This window comes from Aphis gossypii, chromosome X (assembly GCF_020184175.1).
Source record: "Aphis gossypii isolate Hap1 chromosome X, ASM2018417v2, whole genome shotgun sequence".
Lineage (NCBI taxonomy): Eukaryota > Metazoa > Arthropoda > Insecta > Hemiptera > Aphididae > Aphis > Aphis gossypii.
The window spans coordinates 41,782,882-41,805,121 of NC_065533.1; the positions used below are offsets into that span (position 1 = coordinate 41,782,882).

Below are 22,240 nucleotides of genomic sequence, written 5' to 3' on the forward strand. Positions count from 1 at the left end.
AAAAATCTAAAAAAAAAAACCCGCCCTTCACTTCACGCACCGCATCGTCGGTGGGAAGGGGGCGGGGGTCTGCTTCGCGACGGGTGGGTTTCGTGCGTGGTGTACGGTCGGTGACGGTGGTGGTGACGGTGTCGGCGGCACCGACGACGACCACGATTGGCGGCGGCAGCAGAGTTTCCGCCGCCGGGATGGGCGGGGTCACGGCGTCGCGTCGTGTTCCAGCCTCCCGTGCGCTCCCGTTGAACCGTCGCGGAGGACCCCCACCCCACACGCGTCGAACTCGCGCGCGGATTAGCAACCGACCGTCGTACAACATATAATATAATATAATAATATACGATAATATTATACGTGTTATTTAGCGTTAACGCTACGGCGGTGTAGTCGTATTGGCGCGGCGCAGTGCGTAGCAGTGTAGCGACGACGACGTCGGCGGCTGTGTGGTACACGCGAGTGCATTTCCGACCTGTGACCGTCGCAGTCTGTATCGTCATTGGGCATATCGTGTCTTATATTATATAATATATAATATTATAATTATTATTTTTTTAGTATTTTTTGTTCACGTCCGCGACAGCCATCACGTCGTTATCGTCGCACACGAAACACATATTATCGTCTCGTCACAGTATATTATTATATAATATATATAATATTCTGCACCGTATATATTGCGACGTGGGACAGGGACAGTCGATCGCCACGCTATACGGTTATACGCCGCGGATACGGTACGATAAACGTTTTTACGCGCACGCGACCGCGCACCCGTGTCGTCGCGTCTTAACGGTCGCGTTAATCGCCGCGGCGCGCGCGACCAGAGCCGCACGCACACCGTGACGGACGACGGCGGCGCGCACGGCAGCACACCGGTAAGAGTCCGTGAAAAATAATATTATTTTATTCGTGTGGTAAGTCGTCGCGCGCGCCGGCGTCACCGCGACCGCTGCAGTCTCGTCGCGATCGCGGTCGACGCGCGTCCCTAACGAGAGCGCGGCCGAAGAGTGCGTTTATGCTGGTGCTGCTGCCGGTGCAGCGGCTCCGGCTTATCGCCCGCCGTCGCGACGACGCCGCCGCTGCCGACGACCAAGACGATGGTGTGGTAGTCGACGACCGCGGACCGACGACTGCAGAGCTGCAGACCGCGTCGCATGGACTTGCAGCACCGACAACCCCGACACCGTCCGTCTCCGTCGTCCGATCGTCCTGCAGGTACGTCTTAAATGTAATATACGTATGTATATGATATGCATGTGCGTTAAAATAATGCACCTGCTACAGCATATCCACAAAAGTTCCGCATCGCCACTGACTTTATGTCTTTGCAGCCGTGGGAACGTCACGTATCGATATAAATACAAACAGTATACCCGTATATAATACTAGTATATATAGATGATAATTATATCGACGCAAAGGTGATATTATATGGTCGTTTTTGGAACACACTGTATGTATACTCATAGAATAATATATATGTTTAAACGCGTATAATGTGAAACGTAACAAAATTTAGTTGGATTAGGTCAGGTACGTGGACGATTAATCTAAAGTATATACGACATTATTCGAGTTTTGTGAACTATATATAGTGAAAGATAGGTACTTTAGTGAAAAGCATTAAATGTAATGTACTCCGTATATGTATAAATACGATGATTGATGACTTTTGGGAATATCTAGGTACCTATAAATCATATTATACTCGAGAACTTTTTGTGGCAAAAATCGATTTTCTTTACTCGGGTTTTTACGCGTAATATATATACTGCAGCTACAGCGGCAGCTACAAGTATTTTCACGTGATCGTAGCTTATACATAATTTATACATACAAATAAGTTGTTATATGTTTAATTAATATAATTGTTAATAATTAATAACGCGTACACCTTTGGCGGTAAGCAGATTCAATACTCGACCGAATACGATTCGCTTTGATTAATAAATATTTACTCGATAAGAAAGCCGACGATGAGATCGTCAACGACCCACTGTAGTTTGCACCGGCGGCCGGAAAATGCGTCTGTAAAAATCGGCGGCGGTACGTCTGTAGAGCTAAGAAAAAAACCGCGACAGTAATATTATACAAAAAAAAAGGTCAGAGCTGGCTACGTGTTGTTGTTAATTATATATATATACATATTATATTACTTCATTATTTGCAGTTCATCGGTTCATGAATTAATTAATTAATCGCGCGGCAGCGTCATCTTATCTATCCCCACCACCCCTTCGCACATGCTTTAGACTCATCGTCATTTTATAATATTAACAGTAATTTATGATGTACGACGGACGGAAATGCACCGTAGGCGGCCGATTAATCTGCACGCACATAATATTATAATAATATTTATCGTGTATAATACCTATGTGTGAGGCAAAAAATAAAATATCAATCACTGAAAAATAATTATAACAAATAACATAATATGTATCAGTAATCGATCACACGTCATTATGCCGTTTATAAGTTTATATAGATTCCATGTATAATATATATGCAAAGCAGCACCGCGTATTATAGGTATATACATTTTTCGACGGATTTGCGCGAATGCAGCTAATTAATATTATAATAATTTCTTATTGTACATCGTATTATAGTACTTGTATTATTATTATTATTAAATATGATATAATATAGTGATTTGTTTAACACTGTTGTTTTTCAACGCATTTATTAGGAATAATATGTGTGTATTTGTGATGAAAAATGTAGTATGATATATAATAATTATGTGTTATATAATAACGTACGCAAAGTATAAGTGATTACTAGTGTTTTTCTTTCAAAATTCTTTGAGCGCGAGAGCGGAAAAAAAATAATAACGAATCCGTTTCAAAGGGATTGTCGCTGTCGTCGTGGTATTAGCGCGTGTTTACTTTTCATAATTACGCGTGGGCGGCGTGGGCGTACGCGCACGGGAAACAAACGCATAACCGTAATAATCATAATCGCGTGTGTAATCATTTATAATTATAGCTCTGGCCGTCACAGATTTGTCGTCGTGGATGTTGGCTCGACGCCCTGTCGCGTATGATATAAGTGTTTTTTTTCTCTTTATATACGTTTTTTATTTTTTATTATTATTATTATTTTTTTTTTTTGGCCCTCTATTATAATATACGTGCGAGGCGATATAAATAATACAACACCGGCAGAGCAGCCGCGGCATATTATTTTTTTTTTGAATTCTCGAGCACCCGTCTACTTGCGTATAATATGTTTGATTTAAATTATGAAATGAAATTTCTATATTATAATATTTTCACGGTATCATTTTTCCGATAGGTATCGTATTTTTACAATAATTTATTTCAAACGTCATAAAACTTATAAAATTGCAACATTCTGTCACCACCACCACAAGCATATTATTTTGAGAGTCATAGATATTATTCCAAATCTGTAGGTAGGTATTTGCTTCTATTTTAATTTATTTTATTTTACGGTTTTTTGTTTTAAATTTTTAAGATTGAGAAATTTTTGATTATGGGCTTGGGTTTAGGCTTAAAAAGAGATGAGATGTCCGACCCGGGGAGGTGCTCAAACAGAAAAATAATATGGTCGATATTGGTTTTAATTTTGTTATTAGTAAAGCGATAATAATTAGTTATCAATATTATATACAAATAAATGTTTTTCTGTGTGTCCTTTATGCATTCCTATACGACTGGATCAATTTTAATGAATTTTTTTATGTGTTTGATTGGTTCCGCGGATGCTTTAGATTCACAATATTAGACCCGATTGGTCCAATTCGGGAAAGTGTTCAAACAGAGATTTTAAGATTTACGTTTTAAATTATAAATATATTCGGCAGTTTATATCCATTTACAGTACTTAATTCATATAACTTATAAAATAAAACATATTAGAGATGGCATTTTTAATGGCCAACAAAGTGCACGGGATCAGGTAATACCTATATGTATACAATAATACGATTTATCCTGCGTACCACTTAACTGCAGAGCGCTAAACGAGAGCGGCCTGCAGTAGTCGTGTTTGCGCTCGTTTGTTTGTCGATTTGTTTGTGTAATACCCGTCAATACTGCCGCCGCCGCCGCCGATTTAGCAAACATCGCATCGGCGTCGCGACGACGGTAGCACCGGTGCCGCCGGTGGCTATTAGCACTGCGACGATATTAGCGGGTGGCCGCGGATTAGCCGCAGCGCACACAGAAACACAATACCTATTATAATACACGATTTGGCTTCGTACCTTTTAATTCGGTCCGATGTGACGAGACTGTACAAATAACAGTGCAAACACGGCAGCGGCATCGCTGCAGTGATCGACGAAAACAATAATGCTCGCGGAATATTCTACACGATCGTTGCGTTCTATATACCTGCGATATGGCTATATCCGTACGGGTAGTGATCGACTCCGCCGCCGAGTCGTCCTCGACTATCGTTTCTCTTTCTCTCTCTCTTTCGCGCGGAAAGAACAACAATACAAAGAATATTTTGCCGAGCCGTCGTCGCCACGGCGGCGCCGGAAGTCGGTTCCGTCGCGTGTTTACAGACACTGCAGCAGCACGTTGTCGCATAAAACATATTATTGTTGTCGTGCGAATATAGGCACGGTCGCGGCACCAGACACAACGCGGAGAAGACGCACCAGACACGCCAACAGATATCCAGTGGATGTCGTTTGTGTAAACCCTAGACACCGCCGTCTGTGTATAGTGGCTGCTGCCGTAATAGCCGTGTACGACGTATAATAGGACTACTATATTATATACACTATATATTATACTAATAATATTCGTATAATTATATAATATTGTGTAACGAGGATCCTTCTGTTGTCGCGCACAACCACTCCTCCACACCCCCCGCTCGCCGCCGCCGTCCCTCGGTCGTGCGTGAAAACACGTGTAAAACGCGCGGGACACGGCGGCGCGGCGCGGTGCGCGGTGGCAATAAATAAGACGCGCGGTGCCGCTTGCGGAGACGACGAAGAGGTTAGGGGCGGCGGCGGTGGCGGTCGCTGCGGCAAAGAAACAAACCGGCTAATTATAATGTAAATGTGAAAATGAGCGACTGCCGTCAAAGGGACGACTGTTGCGGCGGCGGCGACCACAATTATATTACACGACTGTGCACATACGCGAGTTTCCCCGTCCCGCCGGCCTACGCGCGAGATCGCGAAGAAAACAACATAATGTATATATATATTATACGCCGCCGCCGCCGCCGTCTTTGTTCTAATGCCGCCCGCCACCCCCTCGTCCCCCCCCCCCCCGACGCACGCCGACCGAGGTTGTCGTCAAATTAGTTTGCTACTGCTGCTGCGCCCGTGTCTATAATAACAGTATCGTAGAGAGTAACACAAGAACCAAAGAGGATAGAGATGACAACAGCAGTAGATCACATCGCGAGCGTCTTTACATCGTGTCTAGTGGTGTGTGTGTGTGTGTGTGTGTACGTCGTTTTGTCGTGTTTGCCGCCGACGCCAATTAATTATAATCATCTCCGCGACTTTAAAAAACTACCGCCGCCGCCGACGCCGCCGCCGCTTCTGACTATTGTATATTTTTATTTATCCGGTGCCTTCTTCCACTATTATTATTATTATTATTATGTGCTTGTGCGGCCCGTTTCCGTCGGCGGCGTTGTCCCTGCGAGTCCTCTTCCGCCCCTCCCCCTTATTCGTCTAAAGGTTCCGGTTCCGGTGGTTTTCCAGCGAACCTACCGCACGCACCGCGGGTAAGTGATTGTCGAACAGCGCCGTAGTCTTAATAATCAGGAAAGTGTTCGATAATATACTGCGCTCGATCCGCGATCAGTACGTCGCTGCAGTATATAGTTATTACACGACGTAAATCTTATGTGTTTACTGTTTAAATAAACGTATGGTAAATATTTATTCCTTTTTAAAAAGGATTTAATTTTTAAATTGTATCTTCGCCTATGTATGTAATTATTTTAATAAATCAATGAACACTGATATTCGTTAATGAATCTATTTTATAAATATAATGATCGGGAAGAGTGGAATTTGGCCTCAACCCACTAATGATGTTGACGATCATAGCATAGGCGTGTAGGTTACATCATACGTGGTTTACATCGTTGCACATTTTTCTTTGATCACGAAGACATGATTACATAAAAGCCGCAAAAGGATATGCATGTGCGAAGTAAAAATTATTCACTCGAATACATAATATTTCGGAGTAATAAACCAAAATGCATTATTAATATAAATAAATGGATTATGAATATCATGGTAACCTATCTATCAAGAAGACACTGTACTCAGATATCAAACAAATCGCGAGTAGAATATGTTGCCAAAGTACGGATGCATCATTTTAATATTATGTAATCTTGTGTCAGTGCGCGTAATACCTTGACTGAATCCCAGTTATCGTATATAAATAGGTGTTATTAGATTTATCATTGTACACAATATACAACTGATTTCTCAAATTATTCATAGTTTGATAGTATATTATTATTATTATTATTTTTTTTTTCGTCAACAATTGAGTATACTCATATTTTTATTTTATTTTAACTTTAATATTTTTAAAATTATCCATACCATCTATAAGTGTTTAAATACATGTATTCATCGCCCCACTATATATCCAAAATAAAACAGTCAGGTGCATCGCATACGATGACATGATGTATCTAGGTACATGACGCGTGTTTTGGGGAGTGAACACGCGTGCGAGAATATTTTTGGAGCCACGAAAGTCGCGGGTGAAAAGGTCTATTTCTGCAGTCCATCGTCTTGACGCAGAAAAGGGGCGCTCGTGCGTTGCAGACAATAGAGTATACCTATAATATACCTATATATGAACATCATATTTGCATCGTGTCACCCGGGCTTGACACTAAACTGTGTAAACGTACAGTGCAGCAAAGGACATAGGTTAATAATATATAATTGTGTGCGTATGTTTTCGGCGGCAGCTGTAGCGCATTACTTGGTGTGTATATATATATAAGTTATAAGCAGACGAACATAGCTTCTTCTTTTGCTCTAAAGATCAATAATTAGAATCCAGCAATACACTTAAGGTTATATTAGTATACATGTATGTATTGACTTGGAGTTCGTAGTCCACTGCCGCTCATTATCTCAATCTGATTCTCATTATCTCGCGTCTAGTCCCCGTTCGTTTGCCGTATACCTACCTATATATATATACGTTGTAATAAGGGTTAACCATCTAAATGACTCATTCGACCAAGAACGTTCTACTGCAGCTGCCCTCGACGAGTATTATTATACATATGTATACTTACTGATGTATATGTCTAAATATCGCGTTCCGTGTTAGGGCCCTAATAGTTTATATTTTTTCGTTGAACTGACTTATAATATATTATTCTGCGTATAAATTCATAGTATATACAATAGTTTAAAACACCATGACATTTAGTATATATAACGTGTATATTTAATATTATACAGATAGTTTACACACATAAATATATATATATATATAATATATATTATGTATATTAATGTTATAAGATTACAATTTATTATTTTTATTTTTAAAAATTTTCTTTAAATCAAAGAATAATCAGTTAAATAATCATTCAATTTCCGGTTTTACAAATGATTTATCTATTTAAATTTTTACTGATTATTCATTACATGTATCAACAATAATTATAATCTTACCTAGTTAATACATTGTATTCAATAGTTTCAGTTTCTATATAATTATAATATACATTTCAGTTTTTAAGTAAAAAACAATTTATAAAATATAAATTAATGAATATTATTTGTAATTTTTAAATCATTAATATATTGGATAATATTAAGTATTAACTTTACTGTTTGAAATATACTTAACAGAATTAAAACAATATACATATACACAAGTATATTAAAAAAATCATATGAATTTTAAAATAATAACATATTACAGCCCATGTTGCAATTTTGATTTTGAATAATATATTATAATATAGTCAATTGAGATTTATCCATAGAGTACCTAAGTGCTAAAAATAAAAAATGTATATTCTGTTGAGTAAAAATAAATGGTTATGAACTTATAAATATTTTCAAAATAAACAATACTTTCTTATTTTTAATATAGTAGATTATAGATAAGCATTAATTTTTTCTTTCGAATTTTTATTTATTGTTTCTTATAACTACAAATATAAAACTTCAGAAAATTAATTTTATATAAGACATAGCGATGTGCAACGCAGATGTGATTTTGGTTGTAAAACGGTACCAGTATATAGTTATTGTTAAATGTAAACTGTAAGCTATTTAAAATTCTTTGAAATAGTATAACTTCTTTATGCGTACTACTGCATCTATATTTTTTTTATTATGCTTTTTGTATGCCGCTATTTTGTCGTCGTTGGTGGTTAGTGGTGTCACAATGAGATTACTGAAGGCGTAGTGGCTAATTTTGTGGGTGTAAAAATGTTAGTCACTACCCTATAATTCCCCCCTCGTTGTCATTATTATTTGTTACGGTACAACCCATTTGCGCCCCCAAAACTATTTTTATCGTAATATACATAGGTAGATATTTTCTCATAAATTTTTTGTGGAAGAGGGAATATCAGAACCATACAGAGGAACCTTAAACAAGTAATCTCTTTGAAATTTCTAGCTGTTATGTATTAAAATGTGTATATAATTTATTATCCATAATACATATTAAAATTGACTTTTTATAGATACTTTAATGATACTATTATAATTATGTTTTATTTATTAAAATATCTTTTTGATATTTTTTTGTTATTATTATACTTTTATGGTGACATCATTTTTAATTTATTAAAAACAGTTTTTACTAATGTTTTGAAGAGATTATTTTTATATTTTTTCGATATAGATTTTTTAGTTAGGATATTTAAATCGTTTTACGAACTTGCCACTTGCGGTTATAGTTTTGAATTGTGTACGTTTAGTGGAAAAAATCTATCACCTATTCAGAATCTATTATAGATTGACTCATACTATTGCTCTATAACGGAATATTTACTTTTCCATTATATAGGTTGGTGCCTAAAAATAAATATTTATAAACATAACTCTTGTCTGTTACCTTTAAAATTAATTAAAACTCTATTACAGCCTAGTATACTATGAAATTTTATCTAATTTACAGATTATATATCAACAAATAACACCTACATGTATTTAATTTATTGTTACAAGAATTATATGATTAAAAAATTAGTTATTAATTTATTATGTATATAATATTGTACCTATGTATTCTTTTTAATAAGAATATTAAGAATTAAAAACAACAACCGTGATACTATACATATTATTATAGAGGTATTTTCCAAGTAAAATATATAGAATCTATATACAATACATAAGTACCTACCAGATTAGGACTATCATTTAAACTTCGATAGCAATAATAACATTAATAACTTCACACAAATTTATTAGTGCCATACATATTTACTTTTCATAAAACCATATAAAATATGTATTATATAACAATCGTATTAAATAGTGCTGTATTATACATTATAATTTTATCGAGTTAATTTTTTTGATGACTTCCTCTTTATACTTTTGAGTTGTATTACGATTTTATAAATACTAAATAGTACGCATTTTATATAGGTATACATAAATCGATAAATTGAATACATATTATAATATGTTAATAATATTAATTAGTTATTTAATGACATATTATAAAATCTATAATGATTAATGAACGTACAGGTCAAAGGACAATATCGTCAATTAATAAGAATAATAAAATAAATTATACCAACTATTATTATTACATTTGTAATTGTATTTACGTATACGTGTTTAAATTACTTTTATTTATTACTCTAAAATCATTTTATTATCAGGATTCATTAAATAAAATATTTTATACAATTCATTTTAATTGCATTAGTTATATTATTGCATAATAATTACTCCTTATTTTTTTTTGCAAAGATCTACTTAAAACATATTTTCCTTTGATGAGGATCGATTATTGTATAAGTTTTTACTATTTATTTTTTATTATTAAATATTACTTACCTATAGACTATAATTATTAACAAATATATTTACATGAATAATAAAATTAAAATTTTTAGTGAAAAATGCTATGCTAAATACTCATTATTATAACGTATAATGAGTAATTTACAATTAATTTCTAAAATCTAAATAAAAGTTAAATAACTAACATATTATTTTTTGATGTGAAATTGTGATACCACACATAGTTGGCCAGTTAATCATAATCTGGAAAATAGTTTCCGACTGCTAAAAAAAGACACTGCTTTAAATCAAAAAGCGTAGCTTGGTCATTTAAATGTGAGAAAATACTATAGTTGCGACTAACATATATAATATATATATATCCAAAGTATGTATGCAACTACATACGCAGAACCTTTAAGCTGATTTTATTCTTTTAAGATCCATGTAAAACGAATTACTAATTTGCATAGAACTATTTTCAATATACTTCATATGTATATGATGTATATTATTTGACATCAAAGAAAGAAAAAGCATAAATGTGATAATCGGCTATAACTATTGAATATCTTCAAATCGTCTCTCAAATTCATTGTGTATATTTGCAACCACATTTAACAATATAATTCCAAGTAACTTTCAATTTTTCCTTTCAAAAGTTTTAAGCTTAGAAAGTTATTCAAGTCTATTTTCACTGTAACTTAAAAAGTTTTCATTTAAATCTATTTATAGTACTCAATAGTTGAATTATAATTACACTAAAGTGTAATTACACCTTAAAGTTGAAAATTTAAAATGTTTAATGAACCAAATATAATAATATATAATGTATAATATTGCATAGGTATTTCGATAAATTTCAGTGCCTATACCTTATAATTTTTATAGTGCGTCTAATTTCCAATTTCCAATATTTCAATGGTTTTAAATATTTTGTTTTAAGCTAATGTACAATTATATAAAATAATAAATATAGATATATCTTTACTTATCTGTATTTTAGTTTGCTCCCTAAAGCTGTACAACGTATCCAACTTATATCTATATATTTTGACTCCTAAAATCGATCAATAAATATATAGGTATACCTACTATAGAGACTTTGGCAAACACGTTTAATTTGTTAAACCTTCCATAAACACTCTGTAATCTGCAATAGGTATGCCTTTCGCTTTATATTGAAACTTTCCGATACTGCACGACGTAGTCATCACTTTGTAATATGCAGGTTGCAACGAGCACACAGACCATTCGCGTATAAATACATATTTTACTTTACGTACCGTAGCAACGATCGCCAGTTCATATGCAATATTATATAATACACATATATGCAGTTTAATATGTTCATATTATATCGCAATAACGCGATTATTTCATCAAGTTTTTCTTCAGTAGCAGCAACGGCGGCGGCGTGCACGCGTCGTCGCTTCGTTCTGCTCTTTTTTTTCGTATATCGTAAAATATACATATATTTATTATTATTTTTTTTTTTTTTTTAGTGTTTTTTCTCTGACTAACCGGCGCGCCTTCTTTGCGCCGTCGACGATTAATTTCACATATATACTGCCGTACATAATAATATATTAGGCGGCACACATGCATAATAATAATATATAATACACGATACGCGCGCGCCCGCGGAAACTGGCCATAATATATATGTATAAACGCATAATATAGATTATATTATTATGGCCGCGTTTTATAATATCCACCGCTGCAGCAGTACGTACAACGGCTGCAGTGACAACGGCGAAGTTTTATTTTTACGGTGACGATTATTAATCTTCGTACGCGTCATTACGATCTCGGTACGGTCGAATTGCGAGCGCGTCTCTATTATATAGACTCGACGGCAGCCATCCGGGTCCGACGCCCGCCGCTCCGCACGTCACCCCCCCGAGGAGCATGTTTCCCCAACCCCGCCCATACCACCGCCGCCGTGTAATGGATTCGTAAATGACGCGTACCGCCCCTCGGCGGCGGCGGCACTGGCTACACACGACCACAAGCTCACAAATACACACGCTCACACGCACACACACGCAAGTCGGATAGATAGAGCCGGGCGATTGTAATTATTTTCTTGGCTCGCCCGTCCGTCCGCCCACACGCTCGCGGAGGATGCGCCTACTGAGTACAGTTATTTATACGCTCGCGTGAAACGTGAAAACGGAAAATAAAAATCGACCTAAATGCACCGACGCGGCTGTATTATTATTATTATAAACACCGTATCGCGTATAATAATTTATCGCATACGACTAATAGTAATAAAATTGTACCGACAATATAGGTATGGTGCAGTCGACGACGGAGTTCGCGGACATGACGTATGCATCGTATATTATTTGAAAAACAATTTCACGCACATCACGAGCGTTATAAAATAATACCGAAATTGAATATTGCCGGTCACATTCCGTGTCCTTCGATAGTTTTCACGATCGTCCTGCCATAATAATACATACCTACGTTTACCGTGTCCTCTCGTAAAACCTCTAATGATATTATAACATGCGGCTATTATACGCTAAAGTTTAGTATTCATAATGGCTAAATAAATAATTAAATAACTTAACGAACTAATAACAATATATTATAATGACATAACGTTGTTATAATACCTTTAAATACCGCGAACTATATAATATAACGTTGCTCAACTATACATAATACCCGTTACTGAATGATAGTGAATTAATTTTTTTTAATCAAATAAGTAGATAAGAAAAATAATAAAAATTTTTTATAATTTTACAACAATTGATATATCGACATGTTATAATATACCTATCACCCAGAAGCATTAGACGCTGTATGATTTATCTAAATTCTATATAAATTTTCCGATTTCATCAAAAACTGGTGTGCAAGTTTATATAATTTACTTTGGCACAGCACATCAGTTTTTTAAAACCAATCTATACAGTTGCTTTTATATCTCGACATAATAGCTTTGGGCAGTATAGCGTAACCAATAACCATGGTGTATAACTTGAGTAATTACATTTCTTTATACGTCTTTTATACCCTATAAATACAAATCTCATGTAGTAACTTACAAATATATCCTTTTTTTTAAGTTCATAAAAGAACCAATTTTTCATTAACATATTTCCGACTTATTTTTTTAGCATTTTTATAAAAAAATTAATAATCTGATAACTATAATTACTAATTAGGTACGTATTAAATATATATAGAGCATACATAAAAATAATGTTGAAGCATAATACTTAATCGCATCTAACCAGTAACCACACCTATTATCACATTAGTTCTAATGGATAATTTACTTTATTAATAATATACTAAAGTATAGCATCGCATCTACTCTATAGATGATGGCGCTTTTAATTCGTACTAATTTTGGTTAATTTTGTTAAAAGGAATACTGATATAGTAGTTTTCAAATAAATGAAAACACCCAATGTGATAAACCGATTGATATATTATAAATAAAACAAAATAAACAAAACAGAAAAACATGTAATTTGTATGATTGGTATTTGCTCTATCAACTGGGCAACTGTTTGATTAACTTGACGAATACCACATCCATCAAAAAATTTGTCATATCACTTTAAATAAAATATAATCTCTATATATAATATGTATCTATTATTATACAGAGTAACATTAAATTAATAAATAAAAAAAAAAATATCATAGTATTTTCTTAAAATATGTAATAAAATAATTTAATATCATTGTATTTATAACGGTAAAATACGATTAAAAATATATATATATATTTATATTAATGAATAAGAACCTTTTTATTAAGTTTAAGTGACCGCAATCAGTATGTAACCTTTTTGAGGGGTGTCCGCAACTATATTATGTAATTTTTGATTTTAACTGTAATTATATAAGTACCTTAAGTCTAAACACCAAAATTATAGGTACCTACCTTTCATTCAAAATATATGATTTACATTTTTAATAACTTATTTAAATAATATTATATAATTGTTTATTCTTACTTCTTAGTAAGGTTTATAAAAAAATGTTTTGATATCTAACATTTTAGAAAAGTTACCAACAATGTATATTGTATACCCACTATTTACAAAATAAGATCTAATTATTTTTTTTTTTAAATGCTTAAAATATATATAACTTCTTAGAAGAATGACAGCAAACAAAGACGTAGACGTCATACAAAATGGATTTATAATTTGGACTGAAATGTGAAAGAATAAAATAAATAATATATGTGTCATAAAAATCCTAACAAAATAAATAACTTATATTTTTTAATTAACCGATAAACGCAATACCTACAGATTGCCTATTCTACACTGTACTATTCTTAACTGTATATACGTTTATAATTTATATACATATTATATTATGTTAAGTTATTTTAAAATTTTTATCTTTTTGTATGTTATTACACGTAGCTTCTCTACTATATTATAATATGTAAATTTGATCTTAAATTATTTGTTTATTGAAAATGTAATAGATACTTTAATATCATATTTTACAAACGTCTTTATTAATTTGACATAAATATAAGTTATACATTTTTTCATATATTATATATAAAATATTAAATTTAATAATTTGTAAAAGTTTTATGAATAGAAAAGTCATTGTTGTAACTAAATTTAGTATTAGGTTATTATCAAATAAATATTTATAAACTTTATACAAATCTGCAACTGTTATTTTAGAATGAATATTACTCTTTCTCGTGATTTATCAATAAAAAGGATTTAAACGGCTGAGCACATATTATTATCATGTCCATATGTAACTATATGTAACATGAGACACAACACACAACCATCAAATTAAAAACAGACAGCCATAATTATTGGCTTTTTGTTGATTATGATATGAATTTAATTAATAATTGTGATGCCTGCTTTATATTATCGTTTTGTCATACTTTGTGTAAATCGAAATGCATAGTACGGTGAACATCGGTCGAAAATAGAAATATATATAATAAAATATTAATTTATTGTCAAATATTTATTAACGTTTTTAAAATATTTCTTATCATAATATAATTTAAAATAATTTAAATATATCTAAATTAAATTTCGAATAGTTAATAAGTGTTACACTTCAACATTTTTTTAAGTTCAGGTAAAATGGATGCGTTTTAATCGGCGGTACAGTATATTTAATATACTATATTATATCACTGTGTTATATTCAAGCGTTTTTGTTGCCACAAAATAAACGTATATTTTAAAGTTTAAATGATCATCGGAATGAAGTGGCATAAAGGTAGATATCGTCTAGTTTTTACACAATATCATTACATAAACATCAACTTGTGTATTATTTCATCACATATCGAGAATTTAGCGCAACAAAAATATTAGATATCAACGGTGGGTCCTACTACGTTTTATATATAAAACATATATACGTACCGAACGTTGCAAAATAATTCATCATAATAATTGTGTTATCATAATGAAAACTAACACTAAATGAATATATTTTTTTTAATGTACCAAACTACCAAAGTTTCAACGGACATATTAGGCAATAAAAAAATCAACATAATTTAATCTAAGAATAATAAATAACGTTATTTCACCGTAGAACATTTTTTGTTTTAATATAATTTGACATAAATACAAGTCAATTAATTTTCATGAAACGGGCCTAATGCAAATTAAAAAAGAGAAAATTAATGAAAATTATAAAATCAAGTTATGTTAATTAAAGTAAACGCTAGATCGTTGTATGAGAAATTAATGATTAACAAATAATGAAATTAACCCGCTAATTTTAAAATTTAAATATATGTATTAATTAACTTGGTTTAAAAAAAATTAGGCCTGGTTTTTCAATTAACTAGCTTTCCGTCAAAAAAGTAATAACTATTTAACCCTTTAAAGAGTGAATTATTATTTTACTATGATCACCCACGGAATGAATTAATATGAAAAAAATATAAAAATAAATTTACAATTTTTGCAAAGTAATGACGTATAGGTATATTTACGTCATACGTAATTCATACCCATTACCCTGGAGGAAAGACGTAAATTTACGTCGTGCGTTCTTTAGTCCTAATAGTATTATGACGTAATAATTAAGCAATCTTAAAATATTTGATTTACTTTAACAGTCGATTAGACTAGTTATATTAGGTATAATAATAGTCAACTAAAATACATATTGACTAACTCCGAGTATATAGTTAATAATAAATTATATAAAAAGTTTTTAAATCAACTCTGCAAATTTTTATTAACTATAACCAATGTCCACATTTGATGACGTGTGTATTGTGTATAGGTACATTTTTTGCTAATAAGCTATAATCCGGGGAACTGTTGCGATGAGAATTATGTAGAGAAAAACGATGGCGGATACCGTCCCGGCAGTATTATAATATACGACCGAGCGATGTACGTGCGAATATTCGCGCGCCGCAAAGCCATATAATGTATACATTATAATACGCTAAAAAATAATGGTTTTGCGAGTAAATTATATGGAATACACCTATATACATTTTAATATGTAATATGCGATTTTTTTAATGAGAAATTTGAGCCGTTCGTGTAACTCGACTCTTGGGCGGCGGCGGCGGCGACGGTAGTCAAAACAATATTAAATACTAAAACGATATGGCGTGTGTAATGTGTATGCACACTACGAATATATACATTTATTCTTATGTATAAATATATATATTGTATGTAGCAATACAACATTAGTATACAAATTACATTATAGGTTATATGTCACCGGAAATGTATATAACTCAGTTAAGCAATATAATATATTATTATGTTATAGGTACATAATATTGCAAATATACAAAAACGCACTTGAACCCATCGAATCGTTGTTTTTTACGGTCGTTTATAAATATTATCTGTACACCCGAAAGATTAAACAATGAACAATTAATGATATTAATGATCATCATTTATTCAAAACGCATGCCATAGCTGTCGACTGCCGAGTAATTTGTAAAATGTCTTGAGAAATTCATTGATGATAAATGCCCACTATTAATAAATTACGACAACACAACACCGCGGTGTCATACATATTATATTATTAGTTATAAGTTATAACGTATACAGGGTATATTTAACGATGTATAGAAAGATATTAAAAAAAAATTATATTAATATACTTTAATGAAATGTAGATAATAATATGTAGTATATACCTAGTTATCAAGATATTGAGAATTGTATAATACTATTGCTAAATGCGTACCTATATTATTTAGTCATCTAAAAGTATACTTATACTTATTACTTAACTCCACCCACATAATACCGGTTACATATCAGTAGATATATAGAAATTATTTTTATGCGATGTGGGTATATGGTTAAAACATAATTAGATATATGTTTAAAAAAGAAAATGAGATATAAAACACAGTTTATTATGCGAACATATTTACAACTGATAGATATTTTTGTTTTAACTCTTTTCAATGAATTTTATGTTTTCAAGAATGTTTCTATATTTTCTATTTTATGTAAAAACATTCAGTTTGGAATACTTATATGTACACCTATACTATTATAGATTATTAAGAAGATACATTTTATTATAAAGTTTTGTTTTTTAATTCAATATTTATAACATTCATATTATAATATACATATAGCTGTATACATAGATATTTATAAAAGTCAATGCAATAGTTATTGCTTGTTACTTTTAATAATATTTTAAATAAATTTGATCCACATAAATTGTATCAGTACTTTATGTTTGCGCTTATTCCAACCATATGATTATCTCAACTTATAGGTATCATAATAATATAATATTTTTAATATTTATAATAATAAACTTAGGATCTGTTATGAAAATGATTTCGCTAATAATATAAAATAAAATAACGTAGGCAAGTGAATACCGTTCTATTTCTCATTAGATTTCGAGTAAGTCACTATTAAGCGTGCAGTATTAAATTTGAATTCAATAATATAATATCATGAAAAGAAAAAAACGTTTCTGAGTGAAAACGGTCAACCCTTATTACTAAGTATATTTCTTGATATAATTTTTTGATGTAACTAAAATAAAATATTATAATATTATATTATTTATAGTACAAATTATGAATTTATGTTAATAATGGTTATTAAATTTTAAGTCAATACCTCTTTGTCGTAAAACAGTGTGAATAAGTCCATGATATAAATAGGTAGTTAATATGTTTAATTGAATATATTGAATTTACTTATGAATTCCAGTTTTCCGTGATTTTTTTGTTTGCTTATTCCGATTATACAAAAAGTACTAAGAATTTTTAATTTTCACTCTAAAACAAAACTAGATATTCTATATATTTAGGCTGGATACATTTTTTTTACCGTTATATAGTAGTTATAATAACATTGTAACAACCATACTAACCAAATATTAAGTCTCAACTTTCTACCTAAATTAATTATACTCGCGATTAATCATTATAGATGTAGAATATGATTCATTTTATTAACTATAATTTAGCGTAACAAAATAACAATGATCACTAAAATCATTATATACCTGTATGATTCAATGTTTTCTAGTTCGTACAGTGATTATATCAAATATTTTTAATTGGCAAAACTTACTTAAATTAATTTTATACTCTAAAAATTAGATATATGAGAAACTGCCGCTTATGCAGTCTTCTTTATTTTGTAAATTAATTGAATTATAACTATGATATTGATTATTTACTCGCCGTGCAATGGATCGTATCAATAATTTATTGGAACATGTGAAAATCGCAATGTAATTTACTTAAATATAAAAAAAAAGTTGATGCAACACTTAATGCCCTATAATTTAAACATAGCCAAAAGTCGTCTAATGTAATAGTTAATTTGATGAATAATATTAGGATGTATTTTACATAACCTACATGAAATAATTTTTTTCGTCTTAAATTTTCTATTTTAGAATTTATGACGTACCCATAGGTATAATTATAATATAATACCTATAATAAATTATAATAGGCCTAATATTTCAATGGTGAAGCATCCGTCCTATCAAATATTTAATCTTTTTATTTTCAATATAATAAAAAATGAAAATGTATAAATGTAACCAATAATTATTTGTTTTATTTATTTGTGTAATAAAAACCAAATTTCGTATGCCATCCCAAAGGAACCTACAAATAGTAATTTATAGTTATACTAAGTCATACGATGTAAAATCTTCAATAAAATTAATGTAAAACATGCGATGGGTAACTCTAATCACAGCGCTATATTTTTAACAACTATTTCTTTGTTATAGGTTATATTTATACTTTTTTACACACTTCAATCGAAATATACCTAAGTACAATGACAAATCTTAAAAATATATTATAGGTACATACCTAGGTACTAACGTTTATAAAATAATACCATTATACTTCAGCTTACATTTTCATCATGGAAAAATTTTAACTATACTATAATAAATAAAAACATAACACAATATACCTAATATTATAATTATATAATATTAATAATAATAATAATATTAATTTTAATTAATAATATTAATTTTTAAAGTATACCTAATATAGATTGTTATACATAATTATTAACAATTTTATATCAGGTATATAACACGCCATTAAATAATCTATACCATATAATGATTACTGATAAATGTTGATTAATGCGTGTTCCATTTAAACGTACAAACAATAATATTATAATAATAAATAAACGATTTTGTTAACAGAATTACATAATCGGCTTTCTCAAATGTTATTGGAACCACAGCAGCAGCACGGTGGTGGTGCAGATGATGGAGGCGACGAACGGCATCGTCGCCACGGACGGCACCATCACGACGAGCACATGAGTGACAGCGGTGGCAACGAACAGCAACAGCAACAAATGATGTTATTACATCAACACCATCTGAGCCAACAACACTTACAGCACCAACAGCATCACCTGCAGCATGGCCACCAGCCGCAGTTGCTTCAACAGTTGCCACATCATCATCAGCAGCAGCAGCAGCAGCAGCAACAGCAACAGCACCAAGACAACGAACTGCAACAGCACCAACAGATGCAGCAGCAACGCCAACACGAACAGCAGTCGGACCATCACCAACACCACCAACTGCATCACGACCACGAGCAGCAACAGTTGCACGAACTCCACCACCAGAACCTACAGCACCAGCAAAACTTGCAACAGCACCAGCACCAGCAGAGCCTCCAACAGCACCAGCAACAGCAGCAACAGTACGGCGAGGTGAACCAGCTGGGCGGCGTGTTCGTCAACGGTCGGCCGTTGCCCAACGCGGTTCGCGTGCGCATCGTCGAACTGGCCCGGGTCGGCATCCGACCGTGCGACATCAGCCGTCAGCTGCGCGTCTCGCACGGTTGCGTGTCCAAGATCCTGGCCCGGTACCACGAGACCGGAAGCGTCCTGCCCGGGGCCATCGGGGGCAGCAAGCCCCGGGTGACCACGCCCCGGGTGGTGGCGTACATCGGCCGGTTGAAGCGCAAGGACCCGGGCGTGTTCGCGTGGGAGATTCGCGACCGACTGTTGGCCGACGGCGTGTGCGACAAGTTCAACGTGCCCAGCGTGTCCAGCATCAGTCGGATACTGCGCAACAAGATCGGATCCACTGGACCGGCTCAAAACGCACCGTCGTCGCAGCAGCCCACGACCGCCGTCATGACCGGCGGCGGCGGCGGTGGCCTGTCGCCGACCACGGCCGCGGCCGCGGCCGCCGCGGCGCATCACATGTACGGACCGTACCATCACCACCATCACCATCACCACCCGTCCGCGTCACCGCCGGCCGTGGCCGCGGGCTATCATCAGCTCCACCACCACCAACACGGCCAATACGGCGCCCACCAACACCATCACCAGCTCTACCCCAACCACCATCATCACTACCAACAGCACCAACATCACCTGTGTTCGCCGCCGCCGCCTCAGCCGCCTTCGTCGGGTCTGTCTCCCGCGGCCACGGGTGGCTCGGCCTGCTGTTCTCCGACCGGGCCGGTCAGGTCTGTGCAGACGTCGCCGTCGCCGCTGCAGGTGACGCAGTTACAACCGCCGGCGCCGCCTCCGCCGCCGCCTCCACCGCCGCAACACTGTTGGCCGAGCCCGCACGCCGTCACCGACATACTGGCCGCGGCGGCCGCGGCCCAGCAACAGCACCAGCACCACCAACACTTGCACCCGTCGCACCACCTGCACCCGTCACAACACCACCCGAACGGCCATTACGGCGGTGGCGGCGGGGGCGGCGAAACCGCGGCCACTTCGACGGCCGCCGCCGCAGCAGCCGCAGCGGCAGCGGCCGCGGCCGCGGCGGCCAATTACGACACGACGGCCGGCGGTAGCGCCGCGGCCGCCGCGGCCGCCGCTGCGTACAACACATACTGCAGCAGTTACTACCATCACGCGATGGTGTACGCGGCCACGGCCGCCGGCAGTATAGCGGCCGCCGGCCGTCATCCGTCGCACCATCTCAGCACCACGCCGCCGTGCACGGCCGCGGCCGTGTGGCCGCACTCGATAGCGCCTCCCGCGCCGCCGCCGCCGCTGCCGCCGCCGTCGATAACGCAGTCGCCGACACCGTCGCCGCCGACGTCTGCAGCGGCGGCGGCGGCGGCGACCACCGCGTGACCATTACCGTGGTGGTGATTCCCGCTAGCCGGCGGAACGCCGAACAGAAGAAGTGAAATCGATCAAAGGTCACTCGTCTGCGTTTGACGCAATTGTGTGTAATATATTATTGTTATATTATACGAGTAAAAGACTAAAAAAATGAAAAACGAATTAGCTAGGCGTGTACGATTATATTTTGTGTAATAAAATTGTGTTCATTATATAATATTATGCATGTTTTTCCATAATTCGTATATGATTTTAACTAAATTATGATTTTATTTTTATTTTTAACTGATCTTATACCACGTTGGTGTTTACTATGTATATAGGTATATATATTATACTGTGCGCGAGTGATTTCGACCACACAATATTTTGTATGTACGATTTAAATGTTGAAAGTGGCAAAAAAAAATTGTAGTTCAACCGAAAACATAAAACCAATTGTCCGTCGTCACTCTTGTCTCGCCTATTGTATCACATGTGTTATACATATACTTCCATAGGTTAAGCATAATATGTACATAAATATATTTTTTTTTGTTTGTTTTACATAAGCGTTTATTATAAATTAATATTTTACAACACTGTAGTCGTTTTTATTTTTGTTAATTTCATCACTCATATTATATGAAATTGAAAATTTAAGTGTCTATTATATTAGTCA

The 22,240-nt window shown here is 34.4% G+C and overlaps 1 protein-coding gene across 1 annotated transcript; it reads left to right on the forward strand.

The window, feature by feature from the left end:
• The first annotated feature begins 347 nt into the window (after nt 1-347).
• On the forward strand, nt 348-22,160 carry LOC114125102 (paired box pox-meso protein). The gene is made up of 2 exons (XM_050206750.1): nt 348-1,212; nt 19,670-22,160. The coding sequence occupies exons 1-2, from the start codon at nt 1,152-1,154 to the stop codon at nt 21,586-21,588; spliced, it is 1,980 nt and encodes a 659-aa protein (XP_050062707.1). The 5' UTR covers nt 348-1,151; the 3' UTR covers nt 21,589-22,160.
• The last annotated feature ends 80 nt before the right edge of the window (nt 22,161-22,240 follow it).